Here is a 26,285-nt window from a genome sequence, read left to right on the forward strand (position 1 = left end):
GGGCAGTTTCATTCAGAAACTTCCCATTGCGGTACATTCCCATGCCTAGGTTCTAACCATGGAGACACAGTGGTTTCTGGCAACCAAAAGCAAAATCTATCTCATTCTGGAAGATATGGGAACTTATTTTCAAAGAGCAAAGATGACTCTGAGTCATACCTTTTATGTAAAAAACAAAACAAAACACCAAACAGGTAAAATAAAGGTGATTTTAAAATACTGCCAAATCTTCTATCCACCAAGCTCGTTAAATGAAGCCTTTCCAAATACCCTCCTTTGGATATATTATGGGCAACACTGATGGTTGCTTTTTGCTCCCCTTTATGAGAAAATGAAAGAAGCTCTGGGTGTCTTGAACTTCTTGAAAACAGATGAAAGAATAAGCCAATCTCTTTGTCTTTTATAGTTTGGGTGTGCACCTGGCTTGAGGCAGAACTGGCTAGGATGACCTCATACCTTCCCTTCAAGCAATATGATTCTATGAATTTTCACACGGAATTGGACAAGCAGAAGCGCATCCTGTTTTGAACATCTGCACAATTAGATTGACAAGTGAGTTATTCTGATTGCCTGGTCATTGTCCATGAGGGGTGTGAAATGGTCCCTCTTACCTTATCTATCTAGACAAAAAAATGAAGCCTCAAGACCAGAAATGATGGTGTAAAACTAACTAAGTTTTTCTGAATTTGCCAGAGGTGACACATATATTCAGCATCATTGTCATCTAGAAAATAGGTTTTGGAGAAACTTGGAGAGGTCCTGCATAAAAATTTATCTGTTGCTGGAAATGACATGATCTCCAGCAGATGAATGACCTTGCCCAAGTTCCTCCTAACTCCCCGATGGGGGCAGAAGTCTGTGTTCTGGGTGCCATATCCTGTTATAGTCATTCAGGCAGGCGCCTTCTCGTTCCTGATTTACTTCCTCTGCTCTTAGCTATGTTTGTTCAGGAAGGTCACAAGAAAGAGCCTGGAGTATGAGTCGCAGGAAAGTACTTTTGGACTGGATCTCCCAAACCTGAGCGGCTTGTAAATTCACTTTGCCCAAATTGCTCGGCGGGCGCTCATGAGTCCTAACTCAATTTTCCATCAGATAGCTGATGGTCCCTATGATACAGTGATCATGCAAACCAGGGAGCATGCAGGGGCTTCTTTTTTTAGGAGTAGGTCAACAGAAAAAGCCCAATAATCCATCTAGCAGCGTGAACGTGTGTTGTACTTAATAAAATAGAATGTATGTTGTCATTAAAAAATAAGAAACTCATTATATTTTCTCAGGTCACTGTGGCATCAGCAGACTGCCCTAAAAACCTTTCCCTCATTCCACCACCATCCCTCCAAAAGAAACCTACAAGTTTAAATGGCACACTTGAAAACCAGTCCTGCCACCGAGAATGTGGCACAGTGGAAATGGACACAGGCTTTGGGGACAACCAGGCTTAGTTTTAATACCGGATCAGCCTGTGTCTATGTGACAGTAGGCAATGTCTTTAATTTGTTCAGCTTTGGCTCCCTTGTCTATATGCTGGGAAGAGTAATTTACCAGTTTCACAGTTATTGCAGAGATGGAATGGGACCTAGTCCAGTACCTGGCATGGGGGGCGGCGGACAATAATTGGTAGGTGACCCTGAGAAAAGCCTTATTGGACACTTGGAGAAAGACGGGGCATGTGAGCAGTGTCACTATGACACTGAGCTTGGTGGCTGGGAAGGAAGGCCTATGTTAGAGGGCTGTGTTGGGTTTCTCTTTCTCAGTTGCTCTGCATTTCCTTGTCCTCCAGGGGCCAGTTCATTTCTGAATGTGGTTTCTTTCCTGTTTCTCATCAATCCCTCTCCCTTCCTTCTGGAGCCCATCGACTTCCTTTTGCTTTTTGGGATCTTTAGGGAACAGAATAAAGGCTAACACCACCACGCCCTTCCCTATAAAGATGAGAACATGTTCTTCCATGCTACCCCTGAGGCCATGTGTCATAGCTGGCAGGGTCTCCGCTCTTTCTGACGGGGAGGCCAGGCTGGTGGGATCAGGCAGCTGTGCGTATGAACGGGCTGGATCCATGGAGGAGGGACGGATGCATGAGGCTCAGGGGAATCACAGCTCTTGATTACCACTGACGCACCAGAAGAATTGGGCAGATCTGTGGAGAATGGTCAAGGGAGGTGTGGAGGAGTCAGTTCCAAGATCTGTCATCCAAGTACCCATCATAGTGTCTATATTTAGAATCAAAATTTGGTTTCTCCGGTGGGTATTCCAGCTGAAGTTGCCCATCTTTACCCACCTCGTTGAACATAGTGAGGAAGGTAGTCTAGTCTCAGGTACCTGAGAGAGCTCACTCAAGCCCTTGCTCCAGCACTGACTACCTCTAGGATACTATGGTTTCTTTTCTCAACTGTTGATTGAATTGTCTTAAGGATTGATTAAGATAACACATGTGCAGCACCCCATGTCTGGAATATTAGAAACGACCAGCAAACTTAGTGCCTGGAATCAAGAATCTAAAGAATGTTCTCTAAGCCAACGACAAAGTAAAGAATGAGAAGACAGAGCAAAGAGCTAAAGACAATGCAGAAAAATAGTTCACCGATGAAAAGCGTTGGGATAGTCTGGGAGTTAGAAGGAAACCCTGAACTTGACTTTCATCATCTCAGCATCCTGACAAAAACAGCTGGTGCCCAGTTTCTACTGAACTCTTTGACTCATGATATTCGTTTGTAATAAAGAATAAAGACAGAGAGGTGCAGGGGGAAGGGGCTACTGATGAGGCACATCTGTGTGTGTGGGTTCTTACTGTTTTAGTGCCCGGTGTTCTGTTATCTTTGTTTATCTTTTGTTGTTGTTGTTGTCCTTCTTGTCCTAGGGAGATACCGGCAACGTTCGAACTGTCATAAAATCATGAATGGGTGGGCTTTCAAGAACGTGCTGGTTCATAGGAAAGCCCCTAATAAATACATGGTCTGTATGGTCATACGTTCTACCCATGCTGAACCTGACCTTGGCCCATAGGATAGGAAAACAGCAAAGAAAACTTCTGCTTGCTTTCCTGCGTTGTTTCACTCAAATCCTGTGTTCTAGGTAGGCGTGAGCTTGCCATTGACAACAGCATTGTCATGAGACATCATGGCCTGCCTGCGCCTGATGACCCGGCGTGGGCCTCTGAGCTGCAGTGACTCGTCCTATCACAAAAGTAATGATGGAAACGATGATATGCAACAGTAATAACAGCTATTAACTACGATGCCAGCTTCTGTGCTAAAATTTTATAACATTGTCTTTTATCCCCCAATCAACACTGGAAGGTATTACTGTTCCCGTTTTGCAAATGCACACACTGAGGCTCAGAGACACTAACTGACCCAGCAAAGGCCACAGTTAGCTTCTGGTTGTGCTGGAATGACATTCAGTCCACTTGAGAGTAAAGTAGTTTCTCGCCACCACCCTGCACAGCTGCGTGTAATAACCTTCAGAGAGCCCGAGCATTCCAAAGTCGTGAAAATGCAGATCCTGCCTGCGTTGGGTCCTCTTTTCCATCACAAGTTTTTATTTTTCTTCTGGAATTGAAGCTTGCAACCACCGGCGAGGAGGGCAGTGCTTTCAGAGTTCTTGAAGACCATCATAAACTACAGTTAGCACATCATAATTAGCAAGAAACAAATGCTTTTTAAAAAAGCACCCGTTTACCTAAAATGATTTTTAATTTCATAATGACTAGTATGTAATTATAGCAGAACAGAGCTATTTAGTTAAAAAAAAAATAGCTTCAAAGATGAGAGTCCATTTAGTGTTTCTTTGCTCTGGGGCTCTAATTACTTTGAAAACTACCAGAACTTAATATATGACGACTAACAGCATTCCCCAGCAGCTTTGAGGGAAAAGCTAAATCAATCTATTTTTTTTTTTAAAGCTCCATTAACATGAGGGAAATAAATAATAAATGATACCAGGGGCATGTATTCACTATGTCATTATTACTTTTCTGCTCTGTTGTGCCAGAAAAATAAAACAAATATATAGAACCAAACACGTCTTTCGGGTCATTTTCGAAATGAGACCAAGGGAACGAGACCAGTGCGAAACACTGAGCAGGGCACTGTTTTTCTGTAATGTATTAGCAAATCCTGGTCGCTTCGGCGTGGTTTCATTACATTTCCAATATGTGCGTGCATCAATTCATCTTCTTTCTTTCCCACGGTTAAGATTCATGCGCTTTATTAACCACCTCGCAACAGTCGTCTCAGCAGTTTTGTGTAGCCGAGTAGAGCAGTCAAAGCCGGTCAGAGTTCCGGGGACGTCACTGAGCAAACTCTGGATTCCCGGCGACTTGAATTACTCTTGACAATATGAGATTTTCCCAGAGCGATCCATCTTAGGGTCCTCAAATATGTCACACCTGCCTTGGCTCTTCTCTTAATTGATCGGCTAAAGGACACCTGGCAGATCTCGCAATGTGCCCCCTTACGAAGCCACCTCACAATAGGGGCTTCTCCGCAGCAAGTGGCTCAAGATGGCAGGTGGGTACACGTTCTGTTTCCCAAATATAAACTGAATGATCCGAGGGGCCTGTGGAGCCGTCAGCGAGCCCACACGTCCCAGAGATCTGCGATGAGCAACGGTAACCCTTCCGTGCATTCCCTGCATACTCAGGGGCTTGAAAAATAGGATGTTGTCAGGGGTGACAGACAGACAGACAGCCATTCACTGAGGCTTCATCATTTACAGTGGAGCTAACCACATTCGGGGACTGCTGACACTTCCGAAGTGGCTGTCACCGACTCTTAATTCTTGGTCGCACTGTATTTTTTTAAATGGGGTCTTTTGTCTGATGCCAACTCCAGTCAGCCCAAAGTTCTGAAAGGACACAGTCCTAAGCGTACTTAGTATGGATTCAAACAATTTTCAAATTATTTTAAAATCCCTAACAGTGCCTGTGAGGCACTGGCCAGCTTGCTTTGAGATACAGAGAATAGAGAGGTAGATTCCAAATGTATCTTTTTTTAATTGAGCGGCTCACAAAAATTAGGGGATCAGGGAACGTGCAGATGCTCCAGTACTTTCAGCCTTTTGTATGGCGCATTTTCACCAATGAAATAAAAGTTGGTTTTGCATCTCATTTGCATAAACAAACAACTTTGACTTGTTTGCTTTTCTGATGTTCTTGTTTAATAAAAAAATCAAATGCTTTTTTTTCAATCATTTCATATTTGTTTTGAAATACTCCCTAATTTTTGTGAGCAGTATAATTTCACAAAGAAGCAATCTTAACACAGTTACTCATTTAAGAGAGGAGTCTTCTGAGCTCTTCTAGGTGTTTCCTCGTTCTGTGATCAGACAGACATGGTTTGGGTGGTACTTTTCACACCAGAGGGCTTAAATAAGAAAGACTACATGAAATTTTGTTGAGCGCTGTCATCCTAATAAATTTAACTTAAAAAAAGAAAAAGAAAAAAAAAAAGAAGATTCCATGATTTACAAGCTCTTCCAATGGATCAGCTAAGTAGAGATGATGGTCCTTATTAAAAAACAACATATAGCGCATGAGACAAAAAAAATTAAAAAATGACCAGTTTGATATTAAGAAAATTTAAGGAGAAATCCAGAGAAGAAAATGGGTTACTATTGCTCTCTGTGGTCTTTCAAATGCAGTTATATAAATACTTCCAAAATCTTGGAATTAGCAGCACTCAAAACGGCTCAGCCTCACAAGTTTATAAAGTGGCGGTGTGGTTTGGTGCAGAGAGCGCGTGCCACACGGGAAATCCCGACACTGTGTGGCAGCTTCATCGTGTCCTAAACGGGATGGTCGTAAGCCGTCGTAAACCTGCCGCACAACGAAGGGGCTGGAGTACGTAGTGGTTCCCAACCAGCCACCCACCGTAAACCTGCTGCACAATGAAGGGGCTGGAGCACATAGTGGTTCCCAACCAGCCACCCGTCGTAAACCTGCTGCACAATGAAGGGGCTGGAGTACATAGTGGTTCCCAACCAGCCACCCGTCGTAAACCTGCTGCACAATGAAGGGGCTGGAGTACACAGTGGTTCCCAACCAGCCACCCGTCGTAAACCTGCCGCACAATGAAGGGGCTGGAGCACATAGTGGTTCCCAACCAGCCACCCGTCGTAAACCTGCCGCACAATGAAGGGGCTGGAGCACATAGTGGTTCCCAACCAGCCACCAACCGTAAACCTGCCGCACAATGAAGGGGCTGGAGTACGTAGTGGTTCCCAACCAGCCACCCATCGTAAACCTGCCGCACAATGAAGGGGCTGGAGCACATAGTGGTTCCCAACCAGCCACCCACCGTAAACCTGCCGCACAATGAAGGGGCTGGAGCACATAGTGGTTCCCAACCAGCCACCCACCGTAAACCTGCCGCACAATGAAGGGGCTGGAGCACGTAGTGGTTCCCAACCAGCCACCCGCCGTAAACCTGCCGCACAATGAAGGGGCTGGAGCACGTAGTGGTTCCCAACCAGCCACCCACCGTAAACCTGCCGCACAATGAAGGGGCTGGAGCACGTAGTGGTTCCCAACCAGCCACCCACCGTAAACCTGCCGCACAATGAAGGGGCTGGAGCACGTAGTGGTTCCCAACCAGCCACCCGCCGTAAACCTGCTGCACAATGAAGGGGCTGGAGCACATAGTGGTTCCCAACCAGCCACCCGCCGTAAACCTGCCGCACAATGAAGGGGCTGGAGCACATAGTGGTTCCCAACCAGCCACCCACCGTAAACCTGCCGCACAATGAAGGGGCTGGAGCACGTAGTGGTTCCCAACCAGCCACCCACCGTAAACCTGCTGCACAATGAAGGGGCTGGAGCACGTAGTGGTTCCCAACCAGCCACCCGCCGTAAACCTGCCGCACAATGAAGGGGCTGGAGCACGTAGTGGTTCCCAACCAGCCACCCGCCGTAAACCTGCTGCACAATGAAGGGGCTGGAGCACGTAGTGGTTCCCAACCAGCCACCCGCCGTAAACCTGCCGCACAATGAAGGGGCTGGAGTACACAGTGGTTCCCAACCAGCCACCCGCCGTAAACCTGCTGCACAATGAAGGGGCTGGAGCACATAGTGGTTCCCAACCAGCCACCCGCCGTAAACCTGCTGCACAATGAAGGGGCTGGAGCACGTAGTGGTTCCCAACCAGCCACCCTCCGTAAACCTGCCGCACAATGAACGGGCTGGAGCACATAGTGGTTCCCAACCAGCCACCCTCAAAGGTGGCAGTGGGTCTCGGTGCGTTATTTTAGCTTTCAATTATATTAACCGAAAGAGGCAACACGGGTGATTTTGTGTTAATCCAATCCCCTAATTGGAGGATCCTGTTTTAACTTAGCGGGAAATCAATTTACTACTTCGTCAGTACACACTGTAAAGAGAATCTTTCAAAAAGTAAAACTCAATAGGGAAAAATATGTTAGATTTCTAGGGGAACGTGGCGGTGGGCAGTTTTTAGAAATGGTTTTACAAAAACCCCTTCCAGCTCAGGGTTTCTATTACTGCATGTCTGTAAATATCTATTTTCCTCAGTCCTTGTCCGGGGTCTTTTGATTTTCAGTGTAGAATGGTTTCTATTTACTAAACCCGTGACTTTATATCTTTTTCCCCCATTCAATCTTGTACCTGCAGAGAGAGCATTTTAACCAAACCTCACAATTTCCTTGGCTTACATACTCCTCGCTTCACTGCCCTAATTATTTTAATAAGCAGCTTAGCTAAAACGCTGGCTTGCATGGATACTTCAGTTTAATTGTGAACAGCTCCTGCTCCAACGAGAACCTGGAGCATCTTGCCTCCTTGGGAAGGAGTTTCATTGTGTTGATCTGTTAGGGCCACTAACGAAGAAAGTAACCTCACTTTATTACCGTGCGTATGTCTTCACTTTCTGATCTCTTTTTTTAATGAATAACAATGCCAAGAAAAGATCTTAAAGTTCTATTATTTTGGCTGTCTGGCTGCAGAGAGAAAGAAAGCTCCCATCCAGGCCCGCAGGAGAGTCCGGACCTGGTGGATGAAAATGAAAACCCCCCACAGCATTCCATGGGCCGGCCACACGACCCAGGGTGCATGGCTCCCCTCCCCCACCCCACCCCACCCCGATTCCATTTGCTCTTATCATTTAGCAAATAGTTCTCTCAAAGGGGAAAAAATAGGAAGTGGAAAAAAGAATGACACGGAAAGTCACTTAGTAATCACAGTCCCCGGGAAGTGGAAAACAGAATTCACCTTATGGTCTAATTACTCTTTGGTATTATTTTTAATGAAACCGAATCAGGCGAGTTTCCAGCGTCTGGTTGATGTTTCACAGGCTTCATTTCCACGTGTCCCTGGCTCTGAAAGGAAATATTTGCTAACTTCCTGGAGCTTTCTTATTATCATCTATTACCATTTAGAGCCCAGGAATATCTTTGTTATTTTTCTAACACGGGAGGAAAAAGCTAGAGGTGCCTAAAAGAGCTTCGTAAAAACTATCATGTGTTCCGCTTGCTTGAAACCACAGCAGCGTGACTTTGGAATTTGGGATCAGGTCGATACAGAGCAGCTGACTCTTTGGTGACAACTTGTTAGACACATGGCAATGCGTCCCAAGCATGCCCTTGCTTTACGAGGCAAAAATGAAGCTACTGGTTTCTTTTCATCTGTGCTGCTTGCGTATGGGTCTATAAAAGAAGACAAATGCTACCGACTGACATTTTAGAAACTGAATTCCATCGCCCACTATAAACTGCAGTGTGCCCGGATCCGGAGATTTGGGTAAAGCTAATAAAATACATTCTGAGATCTTTGGATCAAAAGCAGCATTTACAGATTCACAGAAAACACAGCAACAATACAATAGAAACTCCTGTTCTGCACTGCTATTAGGCCAGGCTAGTCTTTAATCTTTATGCCATTAAAAACACACACACACACACACACACACATATAAAACAAACCCTTGAAAACTGAGAATTATTTCATTTGATTTAGGCAGTGTTTGAAACCTAGGAACGTCACACAGTGTCTCCAGGACCACACGGGTGCCGAGGGTAGAGGCCCATTGAATGTTTCCAGGGATCTGAAGGATAAGACCTCATTTTACACATGGAATGCTGGAATTTAGAGCCATAAAATATTTTAGTTGTTGTTGTTGTTTTTAAATTTTTCTGAAGTAAGAAGCAGGGAGGCAGAGAGACAGACTCCCCTGCATGCACCCAACTGGGATCCACCCGGCATGCCCACTAGGGGGTGATGCTCTGCCCATCTGGGGTGTTGCTCCATTGCAACTGGAGCCATTCTAGCTCCTGAGTTGGAGGCCATGGAGCCATCCTCAATGCCTGGGCCAACTTTGCTCCAATGGAGCCTTGGCTTTGGGAGGGAAAGAGAGAGATAGAAAAGAGAGGTAGAAGGGTGGAGAAGCAGATGGGTGCTTCTCCTGTGTGCCCTGACTGGGAATCAAACCTGGGACATCCACATGCCGGGCTGACACTCCACTGCTGAGCCAACTGGCCAGGGCCTTAGAGCTATAAGATATGTAGAAAAGGCAAAAGAGTATGCATGAAATGTGAAGGCTATGGATTTAGACACAGCCAACTCGGACGGTTCATGATCTTTTAAGGACCAATAGGCTGATGGTTAGCTTTGTATAGGCAAGAATCAATGTTTGTGAATGAAAGGACAATCTATAAAGCTGTAAACAAAATATATAAGTCAATTTATGATTGGTTATGAAATACATGGGTTTCCTTGGCAGACTGACAGTCTGTCTCCTTTAGGATTGCCTCAGTGAGTCTGCCTTTAAAAAACAGGAAACAAAAACCAATGGTAAAAATCAGAGGCAGACGTGTGTTGCTAGAAGCCAGCTGAAAATATGAGATGCAAAATACCACGAACATGCAGTCAGATCAATGTTCCCAACTGACGATATTCTCTACCCATGGGGCTCAAAGCTCATTCCTTCCAGAAATCCCAACTCCCTTCTCAGCCATGCTGTTGACACACGCAGGTTCTCAATGATGGATGGGAAGTGGCCGGGAGAGGGGGAGTGGCATAGGACACCGCGTTGGGGGGGGGGGGAGACAGCATGTGCCCCTCACTGAGACTTCAGACATCAGCCAGCCCTGTCAAACTATCCTCACCCTCAATTTCTTAGGCATTGAAGGCACAGCTCAAAGCTGATCATAAACCCACATCGAAGTAAGATTCAGCACGACTTACTCGGTTTAACAGAACTGGTCCTCAATCCGCAGTATCCTTATGTCCCAATCTAAGGGCAGCTGGCTTCCATGTCCAACACATCTGCCTGCCAGGTTAGGCGGGAAAATGCTCACTGCCTGAGCTGCCATTCAGGGACATGCACAGACCCTGCAGGCAACGTCAGAAGGATAGAGCTCTTTCTTCCAGTCTGACAGCCAGGAATGCCATTTTCTTGTTCACTGGGTGCAAATCTTTTCATTTCTACTCGAAGGCTCTGGAGCCTGGCTCTGCATGCTGACTCTTTAATTGCATAGGCTGAAAGGACCGACACAGGTTTAACAAATATGATCAGCCTAGGTATGCACCGTGGTCGGCAAATGGAACACAAAGTTAATTATTTCTCTAGGGAAAGAAGAGCTTCCGAGGCTGGCTCCACTAGGAGCTGGGCGTGCTTCAGGCACCCGGAAGCCCGGCGGAAATGACCAGAAGTTACGCGTCAGGGGGACCGTTTCTGAAAGGTTCTTTCCAATGTGACATTAAAAATTTATGAATAGGCCAGTACACAAGACCATATTTATAAGAGGGGCCGTGGGGAGGGATAAACAGGAACTTAACTTCTTAATAAAAGCAGAGGAATGAAGAGACAAAAACCCCTTTGTGAATACTATGTGGCGTATAAATGTTATCTTGCGTCTGATGTCAATAATCAGAGGAAAAAATCGCATCAGGTCTCATAACAAAAGGTGATCAGAAGGTGATGCTTTGGCCTGTGAACTGCTTCCTGAGCACCCGGTTGGGTCTGAGCATGTTTATCTAATTCAAGAGGGTCATTGCAAATGTCTAGGCTTCATCTGTTTATGGAAGGCTAGGATGCATTCTATTCTGCCTTGTGTGCTGTTGACAGAATGATCAGCCAAGTACTCAGTGCAAGAACTTTATTATGTATTTATGCAAGAGAGAAAGAGGGAGAATCCAGCTTTAATTTGTGCAGTTTGGGCAGTTAGAAAGGAAAAAAAAAACACCACTTTTTAAAAAAACTACAAAATTGGGTAAACAAGGACATCCAAGGCATTGAGACACCAAAGAAATGGAGTTTGTCTAGGCTGGCTGCTGGCACATGGACTCGCTTAGATATCTTCATCAGTTAGACACAACATGACACGACATAAAAGAGAATGGGATTTCTCGACTCAGCTGAATTACAAGGTCAGAGCTCTCAATTATTTCTTTGTTGTTTGAGCAGCAAATTATGGGTCAAAGGATATTTTTATTCTTATGTATTCATTTACTCTCTGTATTCATACACCTTTCTAATAGCGATCAGAAAAGCCCTGTGATGCAAATATATGTTGCAATTCAATCTATGTATAGATTATACTTCTCATCATTCTAACTCGTAGAGAGGCTTCCAAGCTCTGAAATAACCAATATTCACCTACTGGAAAACAAAGCCGTGTCCAAACAACACAATTAAACCCGGAATATCAATGAATAACAACAATGCATAATTCCATGTATGAAAGGATCAGATGCTAGAAATTCAATTTGGTATTGTAAAGCCACAGCAGGGTATTTAAAAATTTTTTTATTAAACAAAAGCCTAAGAAAATATATGTAAAATTCTAGCATACAAAGGACTTAGAGGTAATAATGATGATGCCAGCTGTCATTTATTGTGCTTTTCCCAATCAGTTCACATGGAGTCAGGCACTAAGGGGATTCCTGGAAATAGAAGACCAAGTTCTTGCTCTCAAAGAACTCAAAATACAGGCACTAAAAAGAAAGAAAAAGAAACTCAAAGCAAACAAGCCTGACATAAACCGCTAGTGATAAACTAGAAGCGGCGTCAGGTAGACCTGGGAATAAAACCCCATGAGACAAAAGTGACAAAAACCTTAAGAGAAAGAAAAACTTTGGAAATGCGAAGAGTGGAATGTGGTGGGGTCACCGGGTGTGAATGATCAGCAAGCTGCAATCTGTGTAGAGGCTCCCTGACGTGTGAGACATGGTACCACTGTGGACCCTGCCAAGGGGAAAGCCATGAAATAAACATATCAAAAGCTGTGACGGACCGGTCCTCTTGACCCGCTGAGACACCTTCTACATTATTAAAGTGCGCACCAGGGGCATGTCACTCAAAGTCCAAAGTGACAGATACAGCAGCAGTTCCGCCACTATGCGCCCATCCATGGACGCCAGCATGAATGAATGACCCGTATCTCATCACGGACACCTAGAGATGCTTCAAAGGCTCAATGGCTGGACTCAAGTGTTGTACAACGAGATTATGTGTTGGTTTATAATAAACATATACATAAACGAATGGCACTAAATATCTCATTAGAACTTTTATGACCTGCTAGAATGGCATATGCCCTGCTGAATACAGATAGGCTTTTTTTTCTCTCTCTTTTTTTTTTTTATTTATTCATTTTAGAGAGGGAGATACACAGAGAATGGCAGAGGGAGGAGCAAGAAGCATCCACTCTCATATGTGCCTTGACCAGGAAAGCCCAGGGTTTCGAACCAGCGACCTCAACGTTCCAGGTCAATGCTTTATCCACTGCGCTACCACAGGTCAGGCGATAGGCTCATTTTTAAACCAGTTTATAAATTATAAAAGTGACACAGGCTGATGGACACACAGATGGCTACAGAATGGAAAGTTCACATTCTGCTGTTCCATGTTTCTATTCCTCCCAGATACAACCACTGCCACTGACTCCTTCTGTTATTCTTAGAGACATTTTCCAGAAATATAGAATCCTTGACCTGTATTTTAAGAGGATCTCATTTAAAACAGGTACCTTAAAAAAAAAGAAGGCAAAGGAAGTACACTGAGAAAATGGCTGTGGAAACTGAGAAAATTTACAAAGCTCAAGCTGAGGTCAATAATAAAATAAGCATGTAATACACGAATGCTGGGATATGGGAAAGTGCTTCACAGTATTTTCTAGTGCCGTAGAGTTGAGCATTTTTGCTGGGGTAGATTAAAAGGGCAAAGGGCCAGAGGGAAAAAAATTAAATCTGTATATTATTCATGGAAGCCAGAGGAGGAGCATTGGGACGCCTTCCTGGGAGGCACAGGGAACATCTTCACTTGTCCGCTCGTCTTGCATCTCTCAAGTCACATCTCAAATGGGAATGCCGGCATGTGGCATCTGCAGCCACATCCATCAATTCCTCTGCTCATTAATTTATTGGTGGCCTATTTATTGAGTATATACTGTGTGACATCAGCTCTGATCTAAAGCACTTGCAACGGAGCTGGGGGAAACGGGATGAGTGTACACGAAACATTTGGAGAATAATAAGAGATGGTATATGAAAAGAGATAAACTAAATATAATTAAACGCCAGCCAGCATGGTGCAATGGGCAACACTTAATTAAATTCAGGCCACAATCCATGTTGTAGTCCCAAGGGAAGAGTCTCCCACAATCACTTCTTCTCACTGCAGCCAATACCTGGAGTTCGGCCCAGTGACGTAATTTAGCAATGACTGTATTTCCATTCTCAAAAGGGAAATCTGTTGTTCTCAAAATGTGCATATATGTGTGTTTAAAGATATCTATTTAGTTCTGGGAGGGGGAGGGTGGATTTGATTGTATTTAGTGATTCATTTTTCAAATTGACTACCTCTGGGAATAGATGTCACAGGACCATAAAATCTAGGAAGAGAAGCCTGAGAAACCAGCAGGGCCAATCCCTCGCTCCCAGGTGGGACGGAACTTCTGACCGATTACTCAGCCAAAAAGTTATAGTGACATTCTCGTATATCTTCTGTTCCTGCATATATTGAATCAAAGTGTAACCAGGCATCTGGTATGGGAGCATCGGAGAGCCATATGTGACGCTCACTAATACAAAATGCCTGGAAGGGAACTAAGTTAATACATATGGCTTTAAATTTACAAATGAAGACTCATCCATCATCAAAGACCCAGGACGCTCACTGCCAGGACATAAAACAGGATTTAGGAGAGAGATCTGTTTTCATTTGTGTATCATCCGCTTCAACACGAGCGGGAGAGGAAAGATGTGCATACATTTCCTGGACTTGATCTGGGGACTGCAGCACGTGTGACAAAGGGATTACGGGCCAAGGTCTCTTAGATGAGGCTCTCATGTCAATTTCATGCCACAGATAACTTATATGTTGGCATCTTCAAAGGAATACTATTTATGCATTATGCCAAGACCATAAACATTACTGGAGCCTCTTTTTTTTTTTTTTTTTTAAAAAAAAAGGTCTATGCCCAGAGACAAAATAGACGGTTCTGGAACGAGGTCATGTGGCTATATCTCAAAGACTGTACGATTTCCTTCTCGGGGGAAAGGGTAGGCAGCTCATACACCGTCACCTCACACAACTGATTAGAGGAGACATTGAGAAAAGAGTTTTTCTTTTTTTTAATTTAATGATCAACAAAAGTCAGAGAGGAAACAGAATGTCTTCAATGTTGGCAATATCATCTTAGGATCTCTAAAAGGAAGTTCCTTTTCCTTCCAATTTTGACATTTTCCTATTTGGCAGATGTTGATTTTTTTTTTCTTTTTCTGCCTCGGTTTCTAATGGAGCTTGAAATTAACATGGCTTTCTGTTTCCCTTCTAATTTGCATGTGGCGATCATCAGTTTTGTGAGCGGAGTTCTGGGAATAGGGTTTGTTTACTGCTTCTGTTGTAACAACAAATGGAGAAATGCACCCCCCCCAAACCCCTAAAAAACCCCACTGCTGTGTTCATCCCATTCCAGTTGAGACTCCCCTTCCACTCATGGAAATGGCCTTCACTAAGCAACCAATTACTTTACCTCTTGGGTGCAAAAGCTGATAACTATATTCAAGGGCCTGTCCTTGATGAAATTTCCGGGCTGCCTTTGACAGATCAGAGTACCAGCTCACTCTTCCACTCCTTGTGAGAGAGAACTCAGAAACTAAACCCTTCCCCCTTGTAGGCTTCCTGGGTTTTCTACTCTTCTCTTCCTTAGTGAATTTACCTGTTTCCAAGTTCTCAGAGGCTCCCTTTATATACAGAAGTGACACCAATTCCACCTGCATTCCTCTGATTTTGCATTTGAGTTATGTATATGGTCCACGACCACATCAAAAATCAAGTTCAGTTTGGGCGAGGGGAAGCACTCTCTCTCCCACTCCATGAAAGTGTCACGGCCACTTCACAGCCAGTCTTGGGAACAGAGTTTTGGTGTTTAACCCTTTGAGTAGTGAGTTTTGTTCATGCTCACTGACCCCTAGAAGTGAGTTTATATTTTTTCCAAAAAAATGAAATTAGTTCCAGTTCCAGTTTAGTTAACTTAAAATCATGTTTGTTTGATAACCAGTTTATGGAAATAAGAAGAACATACATTTGCCCTTTCTTAATGTTGCCTTACACACTTTTAAAGTAAAAATTGTACGATCGTACTCTGGGTGGTCAGGAGGCACGAGGATGTACAAGAACGTTCGTACTGCTCAAGGGTAAGTTTCATGGCCCCACTGTTTTGTCTGTTACTCAACTTCTTTTGCTTCATTACCAACATTCACCTTTTCCATAAAGGGCTCTTGTCATCAGTAAATACATCTAGGAAGCAAAAGGATCCTCTGTATTTTCATGCTTTACCTTAAAAAATTTATATATATATATTTTTTAAAAAATTACTTTTAAATGTAAAATCCGGTGGCACCAAGTACACTGACAATGTTTTGCGACCATCACCACTACCCATTTCCAGAATCTTTTCATCATTCCAAAGAGAAACTCCGTACCCATTAAATGATAACTCTCCACTGTTCCCAACCTTCACCCCAGGTAACATCCGTTCTACTTTCTGTCTCCATGGAATTGCCCATTTTAGATACCTCATCTAAGTGGAATCATACAATGCTTGTTCTTTGTCTCTGGCTTATTTCACTTGGCATAATGTTTTCAAGGTCCATCCATGTTGTGGTATGTGTTAGAATTTTGTTCCTTTTTATGACTGAATCATATCCCCTCATTTATACACCTCAAATTTTATTTATTCATTCATCTGTTGATGCACATCTGGGTTGTTTCTCTTTTTTGGCTATTGTGAATAATACTGCTGTGAACAATGATGTCCATGAATCTATTTGTGTTGGCTTTCAACAGAAGGATCTTCTTTTGTTTCACAAATTTCTCAACTTCATCCAGAAATATTATCTAGCAAGGTTTCAATCACTCATAACTTATTCTGGTCTGCATGCAACCTGGGTTTGGGAGCTGCTACAGTCTGGTTTGATTTCAGATCCACGCTTTAATCTGTTTGCCTGCTCTGTTTGCATGGAACTACATTTCCCAGACTCCCTTGCCCTCCGGCTTCCAGGTAGTTGTGAGGCACCAGAAGGGGATGCAGAGCAGAAGAAGGGAAAAGCCAGTATATTTCTTACTGTATCACTTTGCTTCCTGTGGCATCTTAGGGAGTGGCTGCATCTTCCCTGGGCTCCGGCTTCACCAGGAGTGCCCACCGGGGTTCCAAGTTCTGCCAGGCAACCCTGACCTCTCAGCTCTGCTTCCTCCTTTGTTCCTCCAGCTCCAGGGAAGCTGGGTGTTTCCTACTGTTGCTATACCCTGAGTTGCTTCATTCCCACACTTTGAATATTCAACTCTTCTCTCACCTGTGCTGCTCAGTCCATCCATTAAGTTCCGTCTTCTAAATATACCTGGGATGGTTTGTGGGTTCCTCACTGGAACCTGGCTGATACCCATTGCACTGGAAAAGGAGGTACGTGTTTCTCTGGATGCAGAACCCGTGGCAGGGACTCCTGGATGTCCTCCATGTGCCATCCACTTACCAGGGTACTGAGCTGGAAATGATGCCATTTCCAAGCTTCCCCAGCAGTTTGGTGTGGCCGTGGGCATAAGTTCTGGCCAAAGTGATGTCATCAGATGTGTTTGTGGCAGATCCTAAAGCTTCTCTCCAAGTTCGCTGTTCATTCCCTCTGCACCGTCTTCCCCTCTTCTCCCTGTGGTTTGAAGTGTGGATATGACAAGCGGACTCCAATCTGGGGTGTGAGGACACGGGCCACATTCTGGGGAGAACAGGACCAAAAGCCGGAAGGATCCCAAGTCCTTAAGTTGGTGGGATAAAACCAGCACCCAGCCCTGCTGTCCCTATGTCTGCGGTTTCTACACGAGTAGCAAACACAATTCTCTTCTAAGACGCCGCTGCTTCTAGCCTGTTCGTTGCAGCCGGTCTGAATCCCAACAACTCCGAGACCCACATCATGAGCTCGAAGTCTGTCCCAGGCGGCTAATGAATTTTCTTACACCTTTCCTTCCTACATTACAGCGGGGCCCTCGATCCTCTGATCTTATTCTAAGTTCTGGCCTCCTCCCGTTTGTGCTCAAAATTGACCTGTTCTCATCTACAAAGCTTTCAGAAAGCTTTATTCCCTTTGACAACTTCTGCTTGGCTTATTAAGTTTTCTCTGGAAGGGGGTGGGGGGAGTAAAATCCAGCTACTCACCAAGCCCATATCCAACCTAGAAAATGATTAGAGTCTGGATGTTAGAGGATTTTTAATTAAAAGCCTGGGAACATTGTTCCTCGGGTATTAATAAAGCCAGGAATAATGGAGAGCCAGCGTGGCCGAACACTGCAAGACGGACCATTAGTGTCCTGGTCCCACAGCCCCTTGTCACGGGGCTGATGGGCCGTGACTGAACCTAACGGCTGCCAAGCACAGATAAATCTCACCTACACTGTACCCAAGTGGGTGTCAATTAGAAATACGGACTTCTAGGATGGTGGTTCCCAAGCTTGATCGTGCGTGAAAACCACTCGGGGGAACTTGTCCAAAATGAAGACTCCCACCCGCCTGCTGGTGATTGAGTTGGACTTGGGTAGGGGCCACGAACCTGCCTGTTCAAAGGGACCGCAGGTGCCTCTAAAGCACACAGTCTATGGACCAAACTATGAGAGACCCGCTTGTAGGGAGCGCAGGGCTGTAAAGCAGCCGCCAGCAGACAGAGCCGTCGTTAGCCGGGGTAGAGGTGGACGGCATAAACTGATTCTCTGCTAGCCAGTTTCCAGACGTCATCTTCGTCTGTGCTTACAACTGCCCACATCACTATTATTACTACCCTTGGTTTACAGCAAGCAACCTGAGGCCCAGAGAAATGAAGTAACTTGCCTAAAGTTACAAAGCGGCATCAAGGCTGGGTTGTGTGTGCGGGCCATGTTCCGTTCATTTCTCTAGTTTTTTTTTTTCTTTGTTCTTTTTTTTTTGTATTTTTCTGAAGCTGGAAATGGGGAGAGACAGTCAGACAGACTCCCGCGTGCGCCCGACCGGGATCCACCCGGCACGCCCACCAGGGGCGACGCTCTACCCACCAGGGGGCGATGCTCTGCCCCTCCGGGGCGTCGCTCTGCCGCGACCAGAGCCACTCTAGCGCCTGGGGCAGAGGCCAAGGAGCCATCCCCAGCGCCCGGGCCATCTTTGCTCCAATGGAGCCTTGGCTGCGGGAGGGGAAGAGAGAGACAGAGAGGAAGGAGGGGGTGGGGGTGGAGAAGCAAATGGGTGCTTCTCCTATGTGCCCTGGCCGGGAATTGAACCCGGGTCCCCCGCACGCCAGGCCGACGCTCTACCGCTGAGCCAACCGGCCAGGGCCCATTTCTCTAGTTCTGCTCTTCCCTCCCTCACCCATACTCCTAGACAATGACCTGGATGGACTGCATCAGGGAACCTTCCGTCGTCCTCTGGCTTCCTGTTGGGTGGGGTCGTCCAATGGGGACTGCTGGGAAGACAGAGGTGGGGGGCAGGGAGGAGAGAGAGGTCAGGGTGTTCATTCCCCCAGCCTCCCTCAAGCAGACTGCGTGGGCTGCATCTGGGACCCAAGGTCACAGCTCTTGTCAGTGACTCTTGACACATGACTGTCTCCTTCCAAGTTCTTGTGACGACGCCCTCCTCTTGTCTCTTCCAGTCGACAATCGATAACTGGTTTCCTTCCTCTCTTTCTTCTAACTAGGTGGAGGCAGCATGCTAAGCCTTTTCTTTCCCTAAAGCATGCCCATGATATTGTAAATAAGTAGTTTATTACATTCTCCAAATCAACCCAATTTGAGTGTTATGTCTGTTTTCTGCCAGGGATGATCTGATTGATATAGTTGGCTTGGCTCCAAAGTATTCCTCTTTCCACTGCTCTACCCTGCCTAAACCCCTTTCCCTGGTGATGGTGATGCTGAGGGTGAGGGTGATGCTGAGGGTGAGGGTGATGCTGAGGGTGATGGTGATGCTGATGCTGAGGGTGATGCTGTTGCTCATGCTGATGGTGATGGTGATGCTGAGGGTGAGGGTGATGCTGAGGGTGATGGTAATGCTAAGGGTGAGGGTGATGCTGATGCTGAGAGTGATGCTGATGCTGAGGGTGATGGTGATGCTGATGCTGAGGGTGATGCTGTTGCTCATGCTGATGGTGATGGTGATGCTGAGGGTGATGGTGATGCTGAGGGTGATGGTGATGCTAAGGGTGAGGGTGATGCTAAGGGTGAGGGTGATGCTGATGCTGAGAGTGATGCTGAGGGTGATGGTGATGCTGAGGGTGATGGTGATGCTGAGGGTGATGGTGATGCTGATGCTGAGAGTGATGGTGATGCTGAGGGTGATGGTGATGCTGAGGGTGATGGTGATGCTGAGGGTGATGGTGATGCTGAGGGTGAGGGTGATGCTGAGGGTGATGCTGTTGCTCATGCTGATGGTGATGGTGACTGTGATAGTGATACAGGCAACCGTGGCGGTGGTAGAGGAGGAGGAGGAAGAGGAAGAGGAGGAAGAGGAGGAGGAGGAGGAGGAGGAGGAATAATGACTACAATGATGGCACTGGCTAAGCACATTATATGCAAGATGTGCTGAGAGCTTTACTTCTTATTTTCAGCTTCTATTAAACCATTTGTAAACACTCATGTAGGGCATGCTCTATTTTTTTAAAAAATATTATATCTACTATAAAAACCTTTATGGTAACAATTTTATCTAAAGTTTATAATTGGGGAAATTGAGGCTTAGAAAAGTTAAGTGACATGTCCAAGGTGACACACCCAATACAAATCAGAGCTTGGTTCAAAGGCTAGGCTAACTTCAAAACTTCTGTTATTTCTAGACTCAACTCCCAGATGGCACACAGAATGAACACAGTCAAACTCGATTACTTAGTGTGGTATCAAATCAAATAACAGTATTCCCATGTTACCACTAAGAAATCTTATTCTTTCTGAGGATGAGATGACCATAAAGAGAAATTTGTAATTTGCAACCACTAAGAATAGATTATATCATACAGATCTCAAAACGGCAAGTTTTTCTTAGAGCCATTGGTACAAAGCCACTGAGAAAGGTATTTAAGAGATTCTCTCCCTGTCACATGTCTGCTGTGGGGCTTAAGGAAGATATTTTCTATTAGAAACATCCACACACCCAAGCTAGACATCCATACGGCCCTTTATGCCCCTGTACTGACAGATTCATTCAAAACACCGATGACACGCAGGTGTGAGAGCAGCAGGGAGGAAAATTAGATAATCTGCTTGTAATTTGCTCATTTGTAAATTGAGGGAAGGTATTCCGGCTTTCCTTCACTTATATTTCTCCACTTGGCCAAGCGCAAAACAACAAAACATCCAAGATGTAAGTGTGAGACCTGCCCATCTTTTCCTCTCCTTTCCTGCAGGTACCTGCCTGCAGTGACGCTACTGGCAACCCCAAAGTGCCAATGTTTATCGGGAAATACATGAAAATTAATAAAGAATTCATGCCATATTGGGACAGATGGGGACAGTGGACAGGACGCGTGACGCATGATTTCAAAGAGCAATGTGGTTGCTCCAGGCAGAGGTGGTGACTGGGACAGGGATAAGCACAGGGGTCAGCTCACATCCTTTGAGGAAAACACCTCCCATGACCTCATTTACTGCATTTTCCCCCTAAGTTTGAAATGGTCACCCCTGGCTTACGCAATTTGATAGGAAGAACAAACGCTCAAGTTTATATAGATTTCCACTCCTGGTAATTTCGTAATTATCTAAGTTCCAGTGTTGCTTATTGTTTTTTATTTTTTATGTATTGTTTGACTGCTATCTGATGTATATATAGAAGAAAGGAGGGAAGAGGGGAAGAAGGAGAGGAGAGGAGGAGGATGGGAGGGAAGGAGGGAGGGAGGGAGGGAGAAACAGAGTGAGAGGAAGAGAGAAAAGAAGGGATCTCATGTTGATGAATCATTCTGAATCTCTTCTTGAAAGAGACTGAAGATGAAGGTTCTTAATAAGGTCATTTTTATCTTTAATCTTACTAAAATAAATGCAAAACAAAATATAATTCCAAACACCTTTAAACATCTATATTCTAGCTCTCGCTATTCCTATTAACTTAAAACTAAGAGGCAGGAATAGATACTGGCTTGACATTTTCTGCACCATTTTTCTCTGTACCTATTACACTATTTGAATTCATAAGTTCTACAGAACACAGTGAAATCTAAATACCATTTTCAAAGTAGGATAATGGAACTCTATTGCCAATGGAAAGATGAAGATACAAAATAAGACCGGCTTTCTTCTTTTTTAAAATAAACTTTGCAGATGAGATTAAGTTAAAGATCATAAAATAGGGAGATTACCCTGAATTATCTAGGTGGATCCTAAATGTCTCACAAGTATACTTAACAGAGGGAGGCAGAGGGGGATTTGACCCAGACAGATGAGAACAGGGCGATGGGAACATGGAAGCAGATATTGGGTTGATGCGACCACAAGCCAGGGAATGCTGGCTGCCACCTGCAGCTGGCAGAGACAAGGAGCAGGCTCTCCCTCAGAGCCTCTGGAAAGGGTGCAGTCCTGCTGACACAGCCATTTCACCCAGGGGAACTAATCTGACACTTCTGGCCTCCAGAACTGTGAAAGAATACATTTTCTGTTGTTTAATGCCATTTAAAAAAATAATAATAATTACAGATTCAAAGGAAGATACAGAAAAATATTCAGGGAGATCCTGTGTCCACTTTACCCAGCATCCCCCAATGCTAATATTTTATGTAACAATAGTGTAATATAAAAACTAGGAAACTAAGTTTGGTACAAACCATCCATTTTATAAGTGTGTGTATATGCGTGTTTGTGTGTTTTTATGGGATGTTATCACATGTGTGGCTTTGTGTAACCATCACCACAATCAAGATACAGAGCTATTCCTCCAATTCCACCATCACGGGGCTCCCTGGGCTCTACCTTCTTAGCCACAAGTATAATGTTGAGGAAAAGCAGGCAGACACAAAGAGTACATAATGAGTGGTTCCGTTTACATAATGAACAAAAACCAGAAGATGCTATTCTTTTCTATTGGAATTTCGAACAGGGTTTACCCTTTGAGGGGCAGGAACTGGAAGGGACAGATCAGGAGGGCTTTTGAAATACCAGACATATTCTATTTCTTCATCCAGATGCTAGTGTCATGGGTGTGTTCAATTTGTGATAATTCAGTGAGCTGTGCAGTAAATCTATGTGTACTTTTTGGTACGTATACTTCAATGAAAACGCTTGAAGAGGGAGGTTTTCTATAAAGAAAACTGGCTATGAGCCCCTGACACCCTAACTTACCTGTTTGCTTGAGGGGGAGGGGCTACTTCCTGATCCCAAGTCTAGTGAGGAAGCTTCAGGGACCCTCATACGCTTTGCCACATGTCTCTGTGAGCTTGGGGGACAATGGGAGACTCTGAAAAGCCAGAACCTGTAGCTTGCTAACTGCTTTGCTGGCCGACTAAACACCTGAACTGAAAGCTAGGAGTGGTCTGCCCTGGTGTGCCAGGACAAGGGCTGCACAAGTGCTGTCCGAGGACCGGATCGGAGCTGTCCCACACAGGAGGGCTGGTGCGGAGGGACCAAAGGGAAGTCACAACTCGAGCCCAAGGTGGATGCACCGCTGAAATACTGTGGGTTAAAGAAAAATAAACCCGAAGGACACACAGATGCATATGCTCTCAGGAGGGGAACCACAGGTGCACCTTCCCCAGCAGTGGGGACGGTGGGGTGCTGCTGGGTGCTGCTGTGGTCTGGAGAAGCCGTCAGAGGACAAACAATGCCGGCCCTCAAGGATAGGGCTGGCTGATGCCAGTATTTGTCAAGAAAGAACTCCCCTGACCTGCATGCCTCCCTTACCCTGCTTGATCAGGAAAAGGTTAGAAACCCCTAGGTAGCCAGGGTGTTCTATATGACACTGGGTTAAAAACACTGGCTGTTTTTAACACGCTGTACACTGAGAAAGAGAGAAAAACCGTTCAATTTTGAAATTAAATATATATCTTTTAATTTTTAATTTTTTTAAAATTTAAGTGAGAGGAGGGGAGATAGACTCCTGCATGCGCTCCAACCAGGATCTACCCGGCAAGCCCCATCTGGAGCCAACGCTCTGCCCATCAGGGGCCCATGCTCACAACGGAGCTATTTTTTGCACCTGAGGCGAAGGCTCCATAGAGCCATCCTCAGTGCCTGGAGCTGACACACTCAAATCAATCAAGGCATGGCTGTGGGAGGGGGAGAGGGGGAGAGGGGGGGAAGGAGAGAGAGAGAGAGAGAGAGAGAAAGAGAGAAGGGAGAGGAAGAGGAAGGAGAGAAGGAGGGAGAAGGGGAGAGGGAGAGGGGGAAGGAGAGGGGGAAGGAGAGGGGGAAAGAGAGGGGAGGAGGAAGGGGGAAGGGAAAGAGGGGAGGAGGAAGGGGAAGAGGAGAGGGGGAAGGGGAGGGGGAGGAGAGAGGAAGAAGGGGAGGAGGAGAGGGGGAGGGGGAGGAGAAGAAGATGGTCACTTTTCCTGTGTGCCCTGACTGGGAATCAAACCCGGGACATCCACACTCTGGGTCAATGCTCTACCACTGAGTCAACCAGCCAGGGTCCAAATTTGAAATTTAAGTCAGAAATCAATCATTAGACTCCTGGTGAGAACTGTAGCACAGGAAAATCACAGAGCACTATTCAAGGGGCAGCAAATTGATCTTACTGTCACCAAACTTACACCTAGAATGCTAACCTCTCTCCCCACGCTGCACCTCATCACGGGCCAGATCAACCCCACTTCCTCAATAAGGTAGACCAGCAGGAACAGGGTAAGGGAGAAAGAGAAGTGGAGGGCAAGCCTGCGGTGTGATCACAAGAGACTGATGACAATAATCAAAACAGACATGCAGGAGAAAAGAGGAGGGTTTGTGGCTGAGAAATATAGCAGTCCTCTCTTTTCTGTGGGTGGTATGTCCTAGACCCCCAGTGGATGCTTGAAACTGAGGGTCGTACCAAACTCTCTCTCTATATACATATATATTATGATTATTCCTATATATATACACCCATGATAAAGTTTAATTTATAAATTAGGCACAGTAAAAGATTTACAGCAATAATAATAAAAAAGAACAATCACGTCAATAAAACCTGGGTTATCTGCACACAAGCACTGGGTTATTGCGACAGTTGGTCTGATAACCAAGACGGCCACTAAGTCAGTGACAAATGGGGTGGCAGCACGTAGACTGGGGGTGATTCATGTCCCCAGTGGGACACAGCGGGATGGAGTGAGATTTCATCACACTTCTCAGGACAGCATGCAGTTTTAAACTTATGAATAGTTTATTTCTAGAAGTCTCTCTTTCATATTTTTGGACCACAACTGACTGTGGGTAACTGACACCGTGGAAAGCAAAGCCACGAGTTCAGCTAGGATATGCTGAGTGGAAGGTGCCTCGGGGCTATGATGGTGAAACTTTTCTTTGGACACCAGGGAGTTCCTGAAGGAAGCTGAGAAAGGGGTGGGATTGGCTCATCAACGTGCAGAAGTGGTTGATGTCTCGGGGGTAGAAGCAGTTTCCCAGGAAGAACATTTGGAATATTACCTTCTGAGGAGTGATGAGCGGAGGAGGCGGCAAAGACACTCAGGAAGGAGAGTGTCAGTAAGGACAGTGTCAATAAGGAGAAAGAAGAGTGCTTTTCCTGAAGCTGCAGCGAGAGAGAGTCCTGCAAAGCCAAAGGAGGGATACAGGTGCACCCACTTAACTTCAGAGGGCGCTAGTGACCCCAGAGCGACCACCTTAGAGCGACCAGGAGCTGAGGATGAAAGCCAGAGAACACTGGACTGAGGAATCAATGGGAAGTGAGAAAGTACAGACTATCTATAGACTATTCTAGAAATCTGGTAATCACGGAAAGGAGGGCAAAAGTTGAAGCATAGAAAGGGTTAAGGAGCCTGATCAGGCAGTGGTGCAGTGGATAGAGCATCGGACTGGGACACAGAGGACCCAGGTTCAAAACCCTGAGGTCGCCAGCTTGAGCGTGGGCTCATCTGGTTTGAGCAATGCTCACCAGCTTGAGCCCAAGGTTGCTGGCTCGAGCAAGGGGTCACTCACTCTGCTGTAGCCCCCCGGTCAAGGCACATATGAGAAATCAATCAATGAACAACTAAGGAGCTGCAACAAAGAACTGATGCTTCTCATTTCTCTCCCTTCCTGCCTGTCTATCCCTATCTGTCCCTCTCTCTGTCTCTGTCACACACACACACACACACACACACAACAAAAGGTTAAGGAAAAGGATGCTGTTTTTGTGCTACGGACTCCTTTGGCTCTCTGGTGAAGTCAATGGATTCCTTTCCAAGGATGTATTTATATTTAAACGCAAAAAGCTAAGTACATAAAATTACAAAACAAACAAGTTACATTCAAAAACACCAAAATAGTATTAATATTTTGTGATGAAACAATACATGAGCTTCTTTACCGATGCATTAAATAAAATCTTTTATTGGTAGGAATAAGAATTATCATAATTTGAAAGCAGTGGTGAAGTACAAACGATATTTCCAGGTATTTCCAACAACTGTTATGTGATCCCAGTGACGAAATCACATGAACTGCTAAGAGTATTGGGCCTTCGTACTTTATTCATAACAGAAAAAAAAATGTTAAATTTCTGTAAAAATAAAATTAAGTATAAATTTGTATATTAAATTTAGTATAATAAAATTAAGTGTTTCACTTGATTAAAATAAAATATATTCTTTACATAATATTAATTCTACATTATATATATATAGCTCCAATTTTATCAGCCCTATTGAATTCTATCTATGG

At 45.0% G+C, this 26,285-nt stretch overlaps 1 protein-coding gene across 4 annotated transcripts in view; it reads right to left on the bottom strand.

Annotated features, from left to right (window-relative positions):
• SAMD12 (sterile alpha motif domain containing 12) overlaps nucleotides 1-26,285 on the bottom strand; it is a 406,813-nt gene that overhangs the window by 91,801 nt on the left and 288,727 nt on the right. Inside the window, exon 6 of one of the 4 annotated variants that reach the window (XM_066379392.1) lies at nucleotides 1,192-2,134. The exons of 2 other annotated variants lie outside the window; for them this stretch is intronic. In XM_066379392.1, the coding sequence (XP_066235489.1) occupies nucleotides 1,968-2,134 (167 nt within the window). In that variant the 3' untranslated portion in view covers nucleotides 1,192-1,967. Of the gene's footprint in view, nucleotides 1-1,191; nucleotides 2,135-26,285 lie in introns of those variants that run through there. One more of the 4 variants, XM_066379390.1, reaches the window with a different exon arrangement.

This window comes from Saccopteryx leptura, chromosome 3 (genome assembly GCF_036850995.1).
Source record: "Saccopteryx leptura isolate mSacLep1 chromosome 3, mSacLep1_pri_phased_curated, whole genome shotgun sequence".
Lineage (NCBI taxonomy): Eukaryota > Metazoa > Chordata > Mammalia > Chiroptera > Emballonuridae > Saccopteryx > Saccopteryx leptura.